This window comes from Podarcis cretensis, assembly GCF_951804945.1.
Source record: "Podarcis cretensis genome assembly, chromosome: 3".
Lineage (NCBI taxonomy): Eukaryota > Metazoa > Chordata > Lepidosauria > Squamata > Lacertidae > Podarcis > Podarcis cretensis.
Window position 1 is genome coordinate 59137106 of NC_137172.1, and position 19853 is coordinate 59156958.

Sequence of the window (19853 nt, forward strand, 5' to 3'; positions counted from 1 at the left end):
CTATTGCTCCCTGTCTAAGGTGAGAGGCAACCTGCTTCTGAATGCCAGCTACTGGAAACTGCATGAGGGGAGAGTGCTCTTGCTCTAGTCCTTCTTGGGGATTCCCTGCAGGCATCTGGTTGGCCACTGTGAGAACAGGAGGCTGGACTAGATGGGTCCTTGGCCTGATCCAGCGGATGGCTCTTATGTTCTTAAGAGGCTGTGACGCTGCAATCCTGAGAGTTAACCCCAATGAACACACTTACCAATGCAATAGGTTAATGAGTAAGTTGTTATTCTAAAGGTGGGTATGGTTGCCTCTCTAAAAAGAGTGCAACACTTGGCTGTTTTGCCATCTCATGAGGGTCTGAGGAAGCACTAAAAATCAGGTTATTTTTTATAATAAAAAAATTAATATGAAGCAAAATGCACGTTAGTCCATTTCACATGGACTATCAGGACATGAATCAGCTCACTGCATGATCCAGATTGCCTAATCCCATTGAAATCAATGTGCTGCAAAAAGCCAGTCTATTAATGGGACACAAGTACTGTAGTACAGTAATTAAAATCCAGTTTGTGCCTGGAAAGAAATTACTTTATCCCTACCCCACCCCGACAAAAAAGTGTTCATACCTGGGAATCTAAACATGTCAAGAGTAAAACGTATTTTGAGAATTTGTGAATGTAATGTGGTTGATTCGTTTGTGGATGGGATTGATGGCAATAACTCCTCCTAAACCACTTTGTTCTGTCAAATCAATGCCTACTGGGATCTCTTTCCATTTGTTTAGTGAATGATTTACAGTTGCGATGTTGAATGTTGATGGGGACATATGAATAATTACTTAGCCATTACTCCTTTATTGTTTCAGTTTAACTCATGGGCATAGCCAGTGGGGGGCAGGGGGGCAGCTGCACCCCCCTAGATCAAGCACAGTAAAACAATAGAAATACTTAACAAACTGACCAATTACGTCGGTTCTGCCCCCCCCCAAAAAAGTCCAGCCCCCCTAACAAAAATCCTGGCTACGCCCATGGTTTTACTCCTGAATTTTTCTATGCCTGGTGGCTCAGAGGGAAGAAGCAAATTGCAGGCTGAGTGGTTCTTATGAAATATGTGTATGCCCTCCACAAAGCACAATTTACTGTTAGGTACGGGCAGCGTCCCCTCCCCAGTTTATGCGCGTTCAGAGAGGTTTATTTGGCCGCGGTGCTGCAGGCACTGCTTCCAGCTGCTGTAACCATAGAGATAGTTTAGTTAGAGTGATAGAGCAGTGAGACCGAACATCCAGGCTCCTCCTGAAGCTGTTTAATTCCAGGAGAAAGAAGTTAGAGCTGCCCATGGACTGCATTGGAGAAACTCCGAACAGTTGTGAGTGGACGGAAGGAAGGGAGGATGGATTTATGTCATAGCGGTTTTTTAAAATGTGTTTTTGTGAGTTTAAAGTATTTGAAACTTTGCCCCACCAATGCCAATGCAATTATACTATGGGGTCTGTAGTCTGTGGTGGAAAGCGACTTCCAGGAGCTCAATGAAAATCACCACTCTATCGCAGGTTAGAGGTAGGGATAAGGCAGTTCTCGGGTTGCACTTGCAGCCAAGGTCCGCGCAGGTAGTTCAAGCATCCCCCGCTCGAGCGGATGGCCGGTCAGAATTGCAGGCCGAAGTTTCGCACTGCAGTCACTTCCAGGCAGGGGCGCTGCGCCTTCACCACGCGAAGCACGACCTGCCTCGCCGGAAAGAGCAGAAGCTTCTGCCTCTGCTGCGACCTGTTTTATGGGGAACAGGCTGGTCCCGGTCCCGCTCCGGCCAGTCACACCTATAGGAAACCCAGTGTTTTCTCCGGGCGGTTTTTTACCACCGCCACAAAATGGTGCCTAAAGTCAACGGAGGCGGCGGCTTCTGAGCGCGTGAGTCTGTTGCCAAGCAGGGGAGGAAAAGGCGGAGCGGCGCTGAGGCGGCTCCTTCCGGGGCGAGGGAGGCCGCCGGGAAGCGGAGCGAGGCGCCATGGCGGTGCTCCTGGAAACCACGCTGGGAGACCTGGTGATCGACTTGTACACGGAGGAGAGGCCGAGAGGTGAGAGGAAGCTCCGGCGTCCGCCAGCAGAAGGCTGAAGAGGCTGCGGATGCCTCTCCCGAGTATCCCTCTCCGGCGCGGCCTTCAGGAGCCGCCATGGAGTTTTCCCTCCCTCGTTGCATTTCTGCGCTGCACCGGTTGGGTTTCTGCACACCGCCCCGCAGGAGCGGTCCTGGGTGGTGTGCCTCCAAGTGGCTCGACCTGCCTTCTCCCACCTTTGGGGGTGGGAGGGTGTCATCCAGATGGTTTGGACTAGAGCTCCCGTAGTCCATGTTGGCTGGGGCTGAAGGGAGTTGTGGCCCCCAAATTTAGAGGATACCAAGTCGGGAAAGGCTGGGCTAGACTCTGCAGTCTGGAAGCAAAACAACATCCTTTGCAATGGTGTAGATACTGAGAGCAAAGCGTAGACCCTCTATCACAGTCTCTCTTGGGATATATATTTCTACAAGTACAGTTGCTTCCAGGAGACAATTTTCGTTGATTCTTCAGGAGTCCTACCAGAATTATTTTTAAAATGCAGTCTTTCTTTTGCTTCGTTTATTGGTTTTGCCTCATGCCTATGGCAGTAGCTTGACACCCAAAGATTAAGGAACTGAAGTTTTTCTAATTGTTTATCTATGTGAATATGATAAATACTTCAAGGTCTGGATTATAGGGCTTGCTAGGCAAAATAAGCACTTTGAATTGATTACAGAAACTAATCATTAGCTATTGCAATCTGGACAGAATTGGTGTACTGTACTCAGACCTTCTGTAAGGGACTCAGGTGGCGCTGTGGATTAAACCACAGAGCCTAGGGCTTGCCGATCAGGAGGTCAGGGGTTCGAATCCCTGCAACGGGGTGAGCTCCCGGTCCCTGCTCCTACCAACCTAGCAGTTCGAAAGCACGAAGTGCAAGTAGATAAATAGGTAACGCTCTGGCGGGAAGGTAAACGGCGTTTCCATGTGCTGCTCTGGTTTGCCAGATGCGGCTTAGTCTTACTAGCCACATGACCCAGAAGCTGGCTGTGGACAAACTCCATCTCCCTCCGCCAATAGAGTGAGATGAGCGCCGCAACCCCAGAGTCATCTGTGACTGGACCTAATGGTCAGGGGTAACTTTACCTTTAGGATTGTGTTGAGTGTTGCTCAGCTGACCATAAGGAGTCTGTCAGCAGAATAGGGAGGGAAGCAGCATCTCCTCCCCTGCACATCCCTCCTAAATTAATCTGGAGGGCTGGGGACTTTCCAGAGCAGATTTGAAGGGAAATTGCTTTGCTCCTCATTCTGCGGGAAGGTAAACGATGTTTCCGTGCGCTGCTCTGGTTTGCCAGAAGCGGCGTAGTCATGCTGGCCACATGACCAGGAAGCTGTACGCCGGCTCCCTTGGCCAGTAAAGCGAGATGCGCGCTGCAACCCCAGAGCGTCCGCAACTGGACCTAATGGTCAGGGGTCCCTTTACCTTTATTCAGACCTTCTGGTCTCAGTTAGTAATCTGGCCACTAAATTTTGCAACAGTGTGACTTCTGAACTGTTTTCAGAGGCAGCCCCATGTATAAAGCATTGTAGTAGTTTAACCTAGAGGTTACCAGCATATAAATAATTGAATCTAGGTTATCTCTGTCCAGATAGAGTAGCATCTAGGCCAGAGGTAGACAACCTAAGGCTCATGGGCCACAAGCGGCCCACGGGGGTCGTTTAACCGGCCCACAAGCCGCCCGCTCGGCGAGTCCCCATGCACTGCGCTAAACCAGTACAGCACAGGGACTCACTTCTGCAGTGCTGGAAATCACATCTGTGCATGCTCAGGTGCCAAAAATCGCATCCATGCAGACACCGGAAATCATGTCTGTGCAGACGCCGGAAATCACGGCCGTGCATGTGATCTGGCCCACGGAGGGATTTCTGCTGGAGTGAACCAGCCCAAGTGAGGTAAACCTTGCCGACTCCTGATCTAGGCCTCCAGCCAAAGCTGGTGGAAAACGCTGCACCATCCAGGCTACTTGTGCCTCCAATGACAGCCGTGGTTCCAGAAGCATTCCTAAACTGCACGCCTGCTCCTTTAAAGGGAGTGCAACCCCATTTAACATCTGAACACCATCCTTTCACTGTTATTTTACTTAGGATGACTTCTTTATTCTGAAATTTCCGTTAAGGGTTGACTAGAGTGACAACCTTGGCACAGGGTTTGTTTCTACTAGCCTCTTATTGCAGGCCTTGATGTGTTGTGGATTTTGTTGTTCTTACATATAATGGAGGAACAGTGAAAGTTTCTTTTATTAAGCAAAACATGCAGACTGGTTCATTTGCTTTAAATTTCTTGCAGCTTGCCTGAATTTTCTGAAGCTCTGCAAAATCAAGTACTACAATTACTGCCTTATACATAATATACAAGTAAGTATTTGTTATGATTGATTAGTATTTGTCATGGTTTTTATTTTTTTAACTGAACATTTAAATCACTAAACACTTTAAAGATTTTGTGCTATACAGTTGATAAAGAGAGTTGAACTTAGATCTAGGAGATCTTAGCTCACTTCACCTGTATATTGGAAATAATAGCTTTGCAGTCTGCATCATACAAACGTCAGTGCAAGCAATAAATTTTAATAAACCTATTTTTCTAAAACTCGTAACTGCCCTGTGATCTTTGGATAAAGGGGTGGTATATAAATTTAATAAATAATAATAATAAACTATGGTGATAGGTAACATTAAAGAACTTTTTATATGTGCTTTGTATTCATTCAGAGAGATTTTATCATACAAACTGGAGACCCACAGGGGACTGGCCGTGGAGGTGAATCAATTTTTTGGTGAGTTTCATTTAGATCTTGAGTCTATGTATGCTTACCAGGAAGTGAGTCTCTTTGGACACTGGGGGACCTTTGCCCAAGTAAACATGCATTGGAATGGACAATTCATTGGGTAATTAAACCCAGCAGAAAGACCAATAGACCTTATCTGGACTGTCTATCTTAGGTGTTCTTCCCCCTCCAGTAATGCTGACAAATTTTGTGTTCAGCTGTCTAAAGAAGGGAGATTCCCTTGTATAGAACATTACTCTTTTAAAAATGGAAATGAATATTTTTCTCATCTCCGTAGCCAATCCAACAAGATTCACACCACTCCTTTGAACACATGGAACTAGATGCATGCTTGACAGATCAAGGCAAATGTATTGTTTTTCTAAAAGCAGTTCTAAAAGCTTGTGAATGTGGGTGTAGTTACCTGATTAAGAGTTTCTTAGGCGCACAGAGAGCTCCTACATTATTTCATGTACCCTATTCATTTGAAAGGAATATGTTTGCATCTTGGTCTCCTATTGAAACAAATAGTGATGATCTTAATAGAAGAGCTTTGCATGCATATTGGAGCATTTTAAACTGATTGTTGGACTGAGGCACTTATAATGAAGTTTAAAACACTAATTAGCAGTATTACGAGCACCACCAATAACTGATCATTTTCTATTCTTGTGGAGGAAAGATGTAAGTAGACTATAACATTTGTTTAGTTTTTTTGTCTTAATATTTCCTTTGTGTGTTTCAGCAAATTGTATGGGGACCAAGCTAGATTTTTTGAAACAGAAAAAGTGCCAAGAATTAAACACAAGAAAAGGGGTACAGTGTCAATGGTGAACAATGGCAGTGATCAGCATGGATCTCAGGTCAGTCCACAGTACTGGAAGAGTCTTACAAGAAACTTGGGATAAGTGAAAGGAGTGATGCCACAAAGAATTAAAATAACGATTTGACTGGGCATAATCCATGCACATGATACAGATATGTTCTTAAAGAACAGCTACTAACAAGACTTGCCACAACATTAAAAACCAAAACTAATACTTACATAGATTGACATTGTGGATAATAGAAGAGCATTGACTCTAAAAACCACCATAAAGCACATGCACAAAATTCCTATACAGTATTGTCTTATTTTACTTGTTCACAGTGTCAAGCAAGATGAGATGGTTCTTAATCTTGTGGCAATTATGTAAATTTTAAAATGTGTTAGATTTTTACATGACTTTAGCACTCTTAGGTTTGGAAAGGCATAAAAATGTAAATGTGTAATCTTTGGGAGGGGAGGGAAATGATCCCTGAGAGAGTCAGGACCTAAAACTGAGAACCAATATTTCCACATGGTACTGGACGGCAACCAGTGCAAATGTTTCAAAACAGGCATGTGAATATCAGTCTGCACTTATTAACAGGCAGGCTTCTATATTTTGTCCTAGCTGAAGTTTCCAAATCATCTTAAAAGGCAGCCCCACATGTAACACATAACATATTACAATAGCCTCTCTTCTGGAACCTGCCCTCCAGAAAAAACAATATATTGCCTCTAGTTCCTAATCCCGTTCAGAATATACAATGATTGATGATATTGAAAGCTGCTGTTGATAGCAAACAGTCTCAAAGGAAACATCTTAAAATACCTGGAGATTTCCACCATGCAGTTAACTCAAAATAGTTTTTGTGGGTTTTTTTTAGTTTCTTATTACTACAGGAGACAACTTAGATTACCTGAATGGTGTACATACAGTCTTCGGTGAAGTAACAGAAGGCATGGATGTGTTGATGAAAATTAATGAAGCCTTCGTTGACAAGGATTTTGTTCCATATCAAGACATCAGGTTTGACTCTCTTTTGCTTTTATAGGCTACATATATCAGAAAATCCGTGCTTGATCAGACCCAAAGGTCTTTCTAGTCCAGCATCCCCCTCAGGGTTCAGCCAGGTTCTTTTGAGAGGTCCACATACAGGACATAGCAATCAATACAAGTTCCCAACTGCCGCATCCCAATACCTTCTGATCAGTGGTATACCACCTCTGAAGGGTCCATTTGGCCTATCATGCCAAACGTTTCTGCTAGACCCATCCTCAATGAACTCATCTTTCAAAGCCAATCAAACTAGTTACAATGACCATCTTCAGAAGCAGTGAATTCCACAAAATAATGTTTTTATTATTTATTTAATGTGTTTATATGCAGCTTTTCATTGTCAGGTGACCTCAGTTGTGTATTACATGATGGTATTTTTCTTAACTTTTGGGGGGTATGTTCTGAAATTGTTGCCAGTCAGTTGTATGATCATCAGCTCTTGGCTATTTTGGACGCGCTTTCAGTGCGACAGTCTTATGAACTGGCCAAATATGATTTGCCTTCTCTTTTAGCCAAGAGAATATCTCTGCAGTCATATGCTGCAGTAGGATCTGAACCTTCCTCCAACAAAAGCCAGCTCACACGCTTTTGGGAAACTCTGCAAGAGCCCTGCACTATACAGTGATGCTCTGTTCATTGCCTTTCTGGCTGTGTGCCATACTTGACATAAATACTTCTTACAGATTCTGATTATCCATCTGGGAGGTTAGTGTGTGAGTGTATTTTACTGATGCATTTGTTGCCACAATGCACACATATGCATGAAATTATCCTTTACTTTTACTGCAATTGTTGTCTAGGATAAACCATACAGTGATCTTGGATGATCCATTTGATGACCCTCCTGGTTTGGCAATACCAGATCGTTCACCAGAGCCTACCAAGGAACAGCTGGATGTGAGTATTGCTATTTAATTTCTTTTGATACTGGAGAGGGAGATCAGAAAATAGATAAACAAGGAATATTTACCACCAGCACCCAAACCCTCAGTCCTTAATCATGGTGCCCATTCAACAGATGCAAAATGAAAAGAAGAGTAAAACAAAAAGAAAAAAGTGAACCTGAACTGGTGGAGATGGAAAGTTTACTACTGAAACAAAAATCAAGCTGTGTCTTGACAATGAGTCCTCTTCAAGGACAATAGTAATGTGTGTTTTTCAGTTTCAGCAGAGTGCATTTTTTTGAGCTCTGACTTGCATGAGGAATGGTTCCCAGAAGGATATTCTCCCTCCACCTGCTTCTTTCCTCCCAGTTCAATAAGCAATGTCATAAAAAAAAGCCTGTCCTGAAAGGCATTCATCAATCTCTGATTAAACTATGTTAGACTGGCGCTAACACTTTGCGATGTGAAAGAATTTATATTTTCAAGGGCTGAAACATTCAAGCAGACAGATTATTAAAATTGTTATTTCTGAGTATATCTTCCATTTTTATTTGGAATGCATGGCTGCACACAACCCAATGCCTGCAGAAACATGGAGGTGCAATATGTGAAATGTAAAAGATATACCTGTGTATTTTCCAAAGGAGGCATATGTCTGACCAAAGATGAGGAGGATAAGTGTCTTCACAGGCAAACAGGCACATGTGCTATCCATGCCACATTATGTAGCTATGCCTCCTAAGGTGAAGGTTTATATGCCTGTGCTTCAGACATTAATATGGCAGGCAACTTTAGGTTTATAAATACACTGCTACCTTGAACTTCAGAAATGGAACTGCATCTACACCCCTCCCCTTCCACCTTAAAAGGTGAAGAAAATGGGGAGAACAATTGGTGCATTCATTGTGGAATTGAGAAAAATAAGGGTCATCCTGTAACTTTTACCAGAAGCAGAAAAATACAAATTAACTGCTACAATTGTCATCAAGCATGTTCGTGTCTGGTGGTTCACAATATAGATTATTGTGATATATGTAAACCTGTGCTAACGGCTTACATTTTGCTGAGTGTATAATTTCAAAAAGGGTCAGCTACACAGTACAGTTGTACCTTGGAAGTCGAACGGAATCTGTTCTGGAGGTCCGTCCGACTTACAAAACGTTCGGAAACCAAAGCGTAGCTTCCAACTGGCTGCAGGAGCATCCTGCAGCCAATCGGAAGCTGTGCCGGATGTTCGGCTTCCGAAAATCCTTCAAAAACTGGAACACTCACTTCCGGGTTTCAATCATCCGGGAGCCGATTTGTTCAGGAGCCAAGGTATGACTGTACTGTGGACAGGACTGTAATCAATCTCTTAAGCTTGAACTCACATCTATATAATGATTGTAAAGTGCTTCTGTATGTCTTCCTGTGTATGTTTACAATTTGTGTTCAAGCAGTAAAGTTAGTTTCAGTTCAGCTATGCACTGAGTCACAAATGGATTGAAAAAAAGCAACAATATATACTCACTGGCTAAATATTATTAAATAGCTGTTTTTCTTTTATTTGTTTTAAATATAAGACAGAGTGGAAGAATAGGAGCTGATGAGGAGATTGATGACTTCAAAGGAAGGTCTGTTGATGAAGTGGAAGAAATTCTGGCAGAGAAAGAAGCAAAAACTAAGGCTATTCTTTTGGAAATGGTAAATATATTCAATTATTTAAATCAAAATCAGCCTTGCAGATACGCATGTGCTTTTTGTGAATATAAATAAAGCTATCGCAGCATCAGATATGATGATTACTAGGACTGTCTGTTGAATCTAGATGTAGGTTCAATTTTTTAAAAAAATCTAATAATTGATCTTGCAATGGGACATAAAGATAAATCAGAAGGATTTTATGCATGCTTAAAAGGTTGTATATGTTAAATAATTACATGTCAAAACATGTCTAAATGTGACTTGCCTGAGATTCTGTATAAAGTGGGACTAAAATCTCCTCTCATATCACACTTGTATTCCAGGTTGGAGACTTGCCTGATGCAGACATCAAGCCTCCTGAAAATGTCTTGTTTGTTTGCAAACTTAATCCTGTGACAACAGATGAAGACCTTGAAATCATATTTTCCCGATTCGGACCAATAAAAAGGTAATTATTGAAAATCGGCACAAGAAGCAAAAAGTTTGCAAGTAATTTTAAAACTCTTCCTTTCTGGGACTGATTGCTCTGCTTTCAGTTTGTTTCAGTCATAAATTTTTTATTTCAACCTTTGGCTATTTTAGAAATTTTTAAGACTTGAGCAGCAGAGGCGGGTGCTGGTGGGTGGGAGTCAGGAATTTTACTATGGCTGGAAGAAAGTGCTTGTTGGCTGCCTTCGCCTTCAGCATGTGTAGTAACAAAGTAAGGGGTAACATGGTGTCACAAGAAGTTGTGCAGCGTCTTTCCCTCTCCTTCTGAGAGTCCTTTTTTCCCTAGATGCACTTTTCCTTCCTCTTCTCTCCCTGCCTTTTCTTGTCAATTCACTTTTGAATTCTACCTCTTTCAAGCGTGCTGCTGTGTGATCCCTAGAAGAGTGCCCCAGGGGCTATGGGACAGAGTGGGGAGGGAGGCACCGTATTTTTCGCTCTATAGGACGTACCCGACCATAGGACGCACCCTGTTTTAGAGGGGGAGAACGGGGGAGGGGGGGGAATTCTCCCCCTCTCTGCTCAGCGCCCCTTCAGCGAAGCGGCAGGAGAAACGGAGCCCTTTCCATTTCTCCTCCCGCTTCACTGAAGGGGCGCTGCGCAGAGAGGGAAAACTGTGCAGCGCCTCTCCAGCGAAGCAAAGCCTGGAGAGCAAGAGGGATCGGTGTGCACCAACCCCTCTCACTCTCCAGGCTTCAGTGAAGGCAACCTGAAGCCTCCGGAGCGCAGCAGGAGCTTCCGCTGCACTCCGGAGGCTTCAGGCGGCTATCCCCGAAGCCTTTGGAGCGCAGCGAGAAATCCTGCTGTGCTCTGAAGGCTTCGGGGATAGCCGCCTGAAGCCTCCAGAGCGCAGCAGGAGTTCCCGTTGCGCTCCGGAGGCTTCAGGCGGCTTCAGCGAAAGCAACGCGAAGCCTCCGGAGCGCAGTGGGAGCGCTCCCTCTGCACTTCGGAAGGCTTCGCGTTGCTGTCGCTGAAGCCAAGCAGCCTGCATTCGCTCCATAAGACGCACACACATTTCCCCTTAATTTTTGAAGGAGAAAAAGTACGTCTTATAGAGCGAAAAATACGGTATGTGCACAGAGAAGGGGCTTTACCTATGCAATGCCTCGTTAGGACAGAGTGGAACTCTGCTAACTGGATTATCCCACAAGCAAAAGGAGTGAGCAAGAAATTCTTGCTCATTCTCCCTTCCCCATATGCCTCCTGCATGAGGGACCCTCACGGGAGAGGGCTGTAGCGGGAAGGGAAGATTGGGAAAGATCTCCTCTCCTCACTGCTTCCACCAGTTGGAGCACCCAGAGAGAAAAGCAGGAGGTTATTCTGGAGCAGAGTTCTGCCTGCAATTGGAAGGTGCACTTCCATTCACAGACGAAGATGTCTGGATCCAAATCATAATGTTGGGTTTCGCAAGACCCACATTTTTATCACATATCTTTATGCATTTTGTGATTTCTGATGCAACAATTGCTTATGAAGCCACTCTATACCCAGAATTTGTGATGTAGGAGGCAGCTCTCTTTCTGGTTTTAGACATATTAGCAGATACAGAGCTGTTTTTCTTGGGGACTTGTTGAGGAAGGTTTCAGCCCATTGATATCATACCACTGTTGTCGTTGTCCTGCGATTTTCAGAACAAAATGCTTTATTCATTTTTCAGTTGTGAAGTGATTCGAGATTGGAAGACAGGTGAATCCCTCTGCTATGCTTTCATCGAGTTTGAAAAGGTATGTGGCCTTGCAAAAACTGTACTCACAGTTCATTTTATGTAGCATCTTTATAGGAGGGTAAAACCTAAAGGTGTGTTCTACCTGTCTCTTATGAAATGGTTTTATAATGCTGCTAATAAAATTACAAAGGTGGAGCAGCTTATGACATTCAAAGCACCAGTACAACTCACCCACACCCAAAATCTATAATGAACATCTTTTGTTGTGAGTTTTACGAAAGTATTTTCTGTTGAAACAATTCTGGTGTCCTAGATAGTGTATAATGCTCATCTGGGAAGTCAGATCCTGTTTGGGTGCCTGATTCCACAGTTGGTTATCCTGGGAGAATGTTGCTTGTGCTCCTTTCAATTTCTGGTTTAGTTTATGCATTTAAGAAATTGAAAATGGCTTGACAGTTCTTAATGTACGGGAAGAACCAGGCTCTTGATTTGCTTCTCTTAAATTCTCCTCATAGAAGTGTAGTGATGTTCTGGTTGTGTAGGTTGCACAGGGCTGTGGCAGAAATGGTTTTGGATTCCTTGACCATACAGATAGATAGATTAGTGCATTTTTGGATAACCACCGTGTAGAAACATTTGAGGTTTCATTACGAAAACTTGATACCAGACATTTTAAGTTGAAACAGATCTCTACAATAATGGATGACATAATATCACTGCGCCAGCACAACAGTTGGTCTTCCTCATCCAAAGCATGAGGACTTCATGGACTTTTAAGCTACTGGAATTTCCTTTTTCCATTCATATACTGCCGTTGCAGGTTTATTTTTAAATGTCATTTTCTAATTTTAACTTTACATTTCTCTGAAACGTGTACCAGGAAGAAGATTGTGAGAAAGCTTACTTTAAGATGGATAATGTTTTAATAGATGACAGGCGGATACATGTGGATTTTAGCCAGTCTGTTGCAAAGATTAAATGGAAAGGAAAAGGTAATTTATTTTACGCATTATATCTATAACTCTTTTTTATTATAACCATCAGTTCTCCTTTAGGAGAGCAGACAAACATTAGCTTTTGAAGCAGTCACGTTCAGGTTTGCTAGTTATGAAATTGCCAAACAACTATAAAATGTGATCTCTTCCCAGTTAGCATCCTATAAATACCCTGCTTCTCAAATTGGGTAGTGTATAGTATTTTGTGCTGGTGGAGAATAAGGGCAAAGCAATCCAACCCTCTCCCTTACACCAGGCTGGTGGGAAGGTGTTAGAACGAACAGAGGTGTCCCTCCCTAGTTCTGTTAGCCAAGTCAGCTAGCCACCAAATATGCAGACAATCAGGAGCGCCGCTTGTGGGATCCCTAATGGTAGCAGCCAGTAGAAGCTGGGGGAACTGGGAGGCAATGAGCATTGAAAGTGAATGTTTCTCAAACTTTTTGAATTGACTACCTTTCTAAAAATCTATTTATTCTTTGTACTGAGACTCACAGACATACCCAAACATTCAGAGCTTCTGTTAGGCAGATGAGAATGTGGTGGAGTTTTGGTGTGCAGCTGCACATATGCTCTGCTGTGCATGAGAATCTGTAGACCAAGAAAGGGAGACATTAATGACTATTTTAGCAGGAGTCCTTTCTCTCAATTCTCTTTCTTTGCTGAATAATCCTTTCTTGCTAGCTTGGAACCTCAACTCTACAAAATATTTAGCCATTTGCATTTTGTGACCTTGAACCATAAGATGGCAGCACATAGCTAAAGATACTCATTTAAGCAGTGAATTTTCCCTCTCTCCCACATTTTAAAAAGTTTTATATTATTTATTAATTTGACAATTCCAAATTTGGGGTGTGGAGGTGACTTGGGATTTTTGTCTTTCTTGCATTCAAGATCAATGGCAGCTTATCTCTCTTCCTATAAACAGGTGGGAAGTATACTAAGGATGATTTCAAAGAATATGAAAAGGACCGTGACAAAACTCCTAAATTAAGTTTGAAGGAGAAGGTGAAGCCAAAGCAAGAGTATCCTTTGCAACTAAATAATTGTATGTTATTTTTAAAAATTCCTATTTTACTATTTATGAGTAAAAAGCCTACAACCTGGATATGTATGGTATAGGTTTCTAGTGGGATTGCAAAAACATTTTTCCTTTATTTTGGCAGATAGATTTTTATTACCTTAACTTCTAATAACTGTTTCTCAGACTGGTAGTTTTTGTATGTAAACTTCTTTGCGATGTAACTCTGTGCATGTAAAATTTTAATTCACTTATTTAGCTAAAATCTTAGTTGAATTTAGAAATGTGGAAATCACTTTTCAATTGGCGTTTCCAACTCCTTCACCAAAACAAAATAGCCATATTGGGCCATATTCCAGTTTTGTGGGCTTCAAAACAGAGCAGCTCCATCCTCAGGCTGTGGTTTGAATCAGAGTAGTTAACTTTTAAAAATGCATGTTTTCATATAGTGGGAGCTCTGTGTGTTCTACTTGCCCTGCCAGTGCTGCCTCCCTCAGACTTGATGATGCTTGCCTGGGTCGTCTTACTGTACAATCTGGCTGAACCACTTAGTAAACCCATTACAGATGCTGTGACATGGAGTCTAACCATCATCTCTATGCAGAAATATCTTTTGACAGCTTTTGTTCCCTACTTGTGCCATTTGAATAGTGCCTTAGAATAGCTGTGAAATGGGGTGGGGGTGGCATTTGTTTTTGTTATGCAGTTAAAATGATAATGTGCATTCGCTGGCTTTGACCTTCCAGAAATAAATCCAGAGGTGCACTGAAGTGGACCATTTTACTTTGTCATTTTATTCTCCTGGATCTAGTTTTTGCCTGATAGTGCTGCAAGGTGTTACTCTGTTGGCCAACTTGTTGGCTAACCCTAATATCGGTCTCCCAAGCTTTCCTTAACAGACTGCTCTAGCTCAAGATATGACCTTGTATTGGAGGAGGAAGAGGATGATGGCAAAACAAGTCACAGGCACTCTGATAAAAAGAAGAAGAAACGCCACCATTCGGATGATACCGATGAGGATGAGAAGAGGTCCAAAAAGTCTAAGGTGCTGGGCTCTTGTCCTTTCAGTTTAATGATGTGTTGCTGCATCAGGGAAACATTGGGTCAGATGCATGGAATGTTTTCATCACACTTCAGTCAACACCCAGTAGATATACAGTGGTACCTCGGATTACATACGCTTCAGGTTACAGACTCTGCTAACCCAGAAATAGTACCTCAGGTTAAGAACTTTTCTTCAGGATGAGAACAGAAATCGTGCTCCAGCGGCAGCGGGAGGGCCCATTAGCTAAAGTGGTGCTTCAGGTTAAGAACAGTTTCAGGTTAAGAACGGACCTTCAGAACGAATTAAGTACTTAACCCGAGGTACCACTGTATTGTGAAATGTTTTAACATTGTCCAGTTCTTGTCTGCATAATCTCAGCCGAAAGTCAGCTCCTGATTTTGCTACTTTCATATATATGTTAACCTTTTCCCCACATCTCACTGACCATTTATACTTCCTCCTTGTTGGCCCCACATGTAGCCTTGCCACTTCTACAGAATTCTTATAGGTTTCTCCCACTACTTTGGCTGTTCTACAGAGATGCTCTTGGTCTCTACCTTCTTCCTTTCAAGAACTCTGTGCAATCATTTCTATTTGAAAGCTTCAGCCGCTTAGATGCCAGCCTTCCTTGCATGCCAAACTGGAACATATGTGGGTCAGAGTGCTGCTGTTGCTGCCACATGCCGTTCACAATGCTCTACAGCTGCTGCATAATTTAGCACATTGGTTGCACAATTAGATTGTTGAGATTTTCTTCATAAGCCACCCTTTTAGAAGATTCCTGTAGGATTCCAGTCCTCGTTTCTTCTCTTTTTAGAGAAAGTAAGCAAGTGGGCATTTGCATGTCAAAGAATGTGAATTGTTCAACAGTGTTAGGACTGAAGCCCATGTCTCCACAATGCATTCCCCATCTCCAGAGTGGCAATATCCATCTATATCAGGTTATTAGCCAGAAGAGCCAGATCATGGGTGGTAAACCTATGACCCTCCAGATTATTCTGGACTACAAATCTCATTATCCCTAACTATTGACTATGCTAGTTAGGACAGATGGGCATTGAGTGTCCCCAAAAAATCTAGATGCACCAGGTTGGTGAAGCCTGCCATACAGCCTAAACATATATTTTCTCAGCTCAGGATTAGCTTTCCCCTGTCTCTTAGGAGCATCGTTTACATTTTTTCCAGCATAGATACAATTTGTCATGTAGCTCAAGAATAGGGGATTTGTGGCCCTCCAGATGTTGCTTGACTCCCGGCTCCCATCAGTCCTAGTCAGCATAGCCAATGGTCAGGGATAATAGTTGTTGCCAACCAGTTTCTGCAGGGCCACAGGCTTATCACTCAGGATCTACCTCTGGCCCTGTGGCATCAGAAATGGATTCAGATGGTAGTTTTCACAGTTAGTGACGGTGCAGCTGCTGCAAACTCTGGTCCATCTGAAAGGAAGCTGATGCTGATGCAGGTAGCATACATGCAGAAATAAGTGCTCTAGATCTGATTGCACTTCTCTTTTAAGGAGCAAGTTAATACAGCAGCTTTTCTTCTGGGTTGGCGTGTTCTTTGCTGCCACATTTCTCTTTGCTGCTGTTTCTCTTCTCTTTTTGCTTTCTGGTTCATGAGTTTAAGCTTTATCCGCTTTTCCCATTCCATCACTTTACTTTCTGCTCTCATATCTCAATATATTCTTTCCATGACCTTGGCTCCTACAGCTGCACCATTCTCAGCTGTCTGAAGGTCTCCTGCCTCAAACAATTCCACCCTTGCTTTCTTATACTGGATGTTTCCTGTATGATTTATTGATACCATCTCTTTCTTCATGTCCTTTTTCAAAACCAAGCAAATTAAATAAAATAGTAGTAGACTTCATTTGTTTTAAAAGGAAAGGCATTGAATAATAGTGTTGCACAACAGCATCAAAAGTTCAGAGCACACATGTCACAAAATATAATAGATATATATTACATTTCTTGATCCTGTAAAACATGCTTACTTTCCTTACTTGCTTGATTTTTGGAATCAGGCTTAGATTTTTCACTTTTGTTGGACTGAAGCAAAGGAAAGGGAAGGGCTTTTATGTAAGCATACAAAGCCTGTGAAACATGCATGCTTTCCTCATCCATTATTTATACAAGTTATGTTGGTTGAATCTATTTTACTAATGACAATACTTGGGGGTGGGGTAGAGATAACAGATATGGTGAAATTATTATTAGGAAACTACATTCTTGTATAAGGAAGGGAGAGTTTTAATGTTTTTAAAATTGCCCATGATAAATTTTGTTTCTGTATTCTTTTGCTAAAGCAAGTGGTCCTTGCTGCAGAAACCTAACTTTACACGGTTCAAAAACCACTTTAATGAAGCAACCACTTTATTTCAGCCACACATTGCTGATAATAGGTTTTATCCAAAGATGGTTTGAGAGGAAGGCTGTTCGTGCAACTGATCTTTTGCTGCAGCCCCAAAAAGAATGCTGTAAGCTCTGAATGCATTTACATCTGATTCTGAATTATGTCATTGCAAGCTTGTGTATTCTTTTCAAATTAATTTGTGTCATTCCTACCCCTTTCTAATCCTTACATTTCTTAAAGCAGGACCTTGACCGAAGGCAGAAAGAAGAGAAAAGAAAAAGCGAAAAGCGAGAGAGGCGGCGCAGCCGTAGCCGTAGCCAGTCTTGGGACAGAGATGACCGATACCGAAAGTCAAAGGACAAATACCACGAGGAAAAGAGGAAAGCCAGAAGCCCTAAGAAACCCAGAGAGAAGGAGAAGTCCAAGTACAGATGAATGAGGATTAAGAAAAACTAACTCTTCCCCCAGTGCTTTTCTGCCTTTGAGACCTAGAACCACTCCCCAAAGACCCTTCAGTCTTCCTTTTTGACTTTTGATTCTGGGGCTCTATAGGATGACATCCTATAATGTGGAATTTAGTAGAATTTTGACTGTATTTTAGGGGCGGGGGAGTTAAAGCATTTTGTTTTCAGTTTACGGTGGAATGGTGACAAGACCACCACATTATTTGATTTATTACAGACACCACCCACCAAAAAGGAACCTTAGTAATGCCAGCCGTTAATGGTAGAGGGCATACTTAAAACGTTATTTTTGTCAGCTCTTAAGAGTTACTTGAGTCATAATTAATTTCCTACTTTGTTATCTTTTCTGTATAGGAAACTGCATGCAACTGAAGGGTGTATCTTTATGTGTGACAGAAGTGGGCTTTATTTTGCCATGGAAACCTGCTTCCAGTTGGGGCTTCCTGCTACATGTATTGAAGTAGTGTTGCGTGTCTTAATTACACATGCTGTATACACAGTTGGTACATCCAGTTCCTAGACAGAACTGATATCCAAGTAGAAACTTTGTCACGTGCAAAGTAGCTCTAAATTCCTTTGGTTGTGTGAGGCCTTCACTAAAAGGCCATCTTTTACAATACACATTTCATAATTCAGAAGCATGTTTGTTTGTTTGTTTGTTTGTTTGTTTTTTAATACCTACACACTTCTTCCTGAAGCTGTTTCCTATATGCAGATATCTAGATTCATTGCAGGAAGAAGTCTCTCCACTTTGTAGTTACTGCAAGGCAAGCAACAAGCAAACTTCACACTAGCATCGAAGTTTCTGTATGTCACTTTAGAGGGTATGAGAAAAGAATCCTTTCTTCAGAAGCCAACAACAGAATTAGAGAAGGTACAATATCTCATTTGAGAAGATGTAGCAGTGAAAACAGAGACCAAGTCATGCCCTGCTGGTGATTGGCTTAGTCCAAGAAAATTTCAGCTTAGAACATTTCACAAACAGTTGCGTTTCACCATGCTATAAATTATTAAAGTTAAAAACAACAACCACCACCAGGTACAATTTACAGAGTAGGGCTATTTAGTTTCTCTCTACTGCCTTCAATATTGTAATTAACCCCCCTTTACTGCAGAAAGCTAACATAGTGTTACAAACAAGAAATGTCTGAGTTGAAACAGCCAGCAGAACTTGTTGCTGCATGCAAAACCAAGCCAGTATAGAAAGGAAATGCTTATTAAACCACAACCCAAGGTATAAAATACTTGGAGGGAGGACTGACGTTAGTTTTGCCACGTGTTTATCTTTTTCTTTTTTAGATGCTCTATATTTCTCTGTTATGTATTAAAAGAACAAGCCAGTAATGTATATGCAGATCTCTCAAAGGCTGAGATGTAACTAAGCTGTTTTTTAAATGTTATCTCGGTAATGCATTCTTGCTTAGGAATATATGGGGTTTTTTCCTCCCTGGACAAGAGAGGCTGTAATTCTATATTGATTTGAGTGGAAGACCCATTGAATACTGTGGGATTTGCTGCTTTGTAACCTGGCATGGGATTGTGCTGTAGCTTTCATAAACTCCCACATTCTTTTTAATTTTCCAGCACAAGCTCCCTGTGCCTGAAATACTATATTTTGTAAAGATGTGCTGCCAGTGTTTTTGTAGAAAAAAATCTTTACAGAAGTGAAGCTTTCCAGGTGAAAGCTATTCCTCCAATATGAGCTTCCCATGCATGGCAGACAGTTCCTACCTATTAAAGAGAGAGAACAGTTTTTAGCATTCTAGACCAGACTTCCTCAACCTACTGTCTTCCAGATGTTTTTGGACTACAACACCAAGACAGCGTGGTATAATGGTTAAGAGTGGTTTACTCATAATCTGGTGAACCGGGTTCACTTCCCCACTCCGCCACATGCAGCTGCTGGGTGACCTTGGGCCAGTCACACTTCTCTGAAGTCTCTCAGCCCCACTCACCTCACAGAGTGTTTGTTGTGGGGGAGGAAGGGAAAGGATATTGTTAGCCGCTTTGAGACTCCTTAAGGGGAGTGAAAGGTGGGATATCAAGTCCAAACTCCTCTTCTTCATAATCTCTGACCTTTCGCCTTGCTGCATAAGGCTGGTGGGAGCTGGAAATCCATAACATTTGGGTGATACCAAGACACAAACGTACGTTTTCAGAAATCTCATCCCCCTCAATCCCTTTTTCCTTAAGATCTCTTTTTTTAACTGGAGGGGAAGACTCGCACACCAGCTTATACTCAGATAACACAATACAGTGGTACCTCGGGTTAAGAACTTAATTCGTTCCGGAGGACTATTCTTAACCTGAAACTGTTCTTAACCTGAAGCATCACTTTAGCTAATGGGGCCTCCCGCTGCCACTGCACCGCTGCTGCACAATTTTTGTTCTCATCCTGAAGCAAAGTTCTTAACCCGAGGTACTATTTCTGGGTTAGCAGAGTCTAACCTGAAGAGTCTGTAACCCGAGGTACCACTGTAATGTTAAAACACTTAAAACTGAAACAGATTCATCAGGGCAGTCTAGCAGCTAAAAGCCTTCACTTGCCAACT

The 19853-nt window shown here is 42.3% G+C and overlaps 1 protein-coding gene across 2 annotated transcripts; it reads left to right on the plus strand.

The window, feature by feature from the left end:
* The first annotated feature begins 1325 nt into the window (after positions 1 to 1325).
* PPIL4 (peptidylprolyl isomerase like 4) lies at positions 1326 to 17939 on the plus strand. 2 transcript variants are annotated; one of them, XM_079971553.1, is made up of 13 exons: positions 1326 to 2060; positions 4366 to 4433; positions 4791 to 4855; positions 5592 to 5709; positions 6539 to 6681; positions 7512 to 7608; positions 9162 to 9278; positions 9602 to 9726; positions 11422 to 11488; positions 12311 to 12422; positions 13351 to 13447; positions 14353 to 14488; positions 17078 to 17939. In XM_079971553.1, exons 1-13 carry the CDS (start codon positions 1991 to 1993, stop codon positions 17270 to 17272), a joined length of 1410 nt encoding a protein of 469 aa, XP_079827679.1. In that variant the 5' UTR covers positions 1326 to 1990; the 3' UTR covers positions 17273 to 17939. The 2 variants fall into 2 exon arrangements, with proteins under 2 accessions (XP_079827679.1, XP_079827680.1); XM_079971554.1 differs by having other exon boundaries at positions 1338 to 2060; positions 17081 to 17939.
* Positions 17940 to 19853: the final 1914 nt, after the last annotated feature.

Coding starts and splice junctions, on each gene's coding strand:
- PPIL4 (XM_079971553.1), top strand. CDS start 1,991: ATGGCGGTGCTCCTGGAAACCACGCTGGGAGACCTGGTGATCGACTTG. Junction 7,609..9,161: donor CTACCAAGGAACAGCTGGAT/GTGAGTATTGCT, acceptor AATATAAGACAG/AGTGGAAGAATAGGAGCTGA. Junction 9,727..11,421: donor CGATTCGGACCAATAAAAAG/GTAATTATTGAA, acceptor TTCATTTTTCAG/TTGTGAAGTGATTCGAGATT.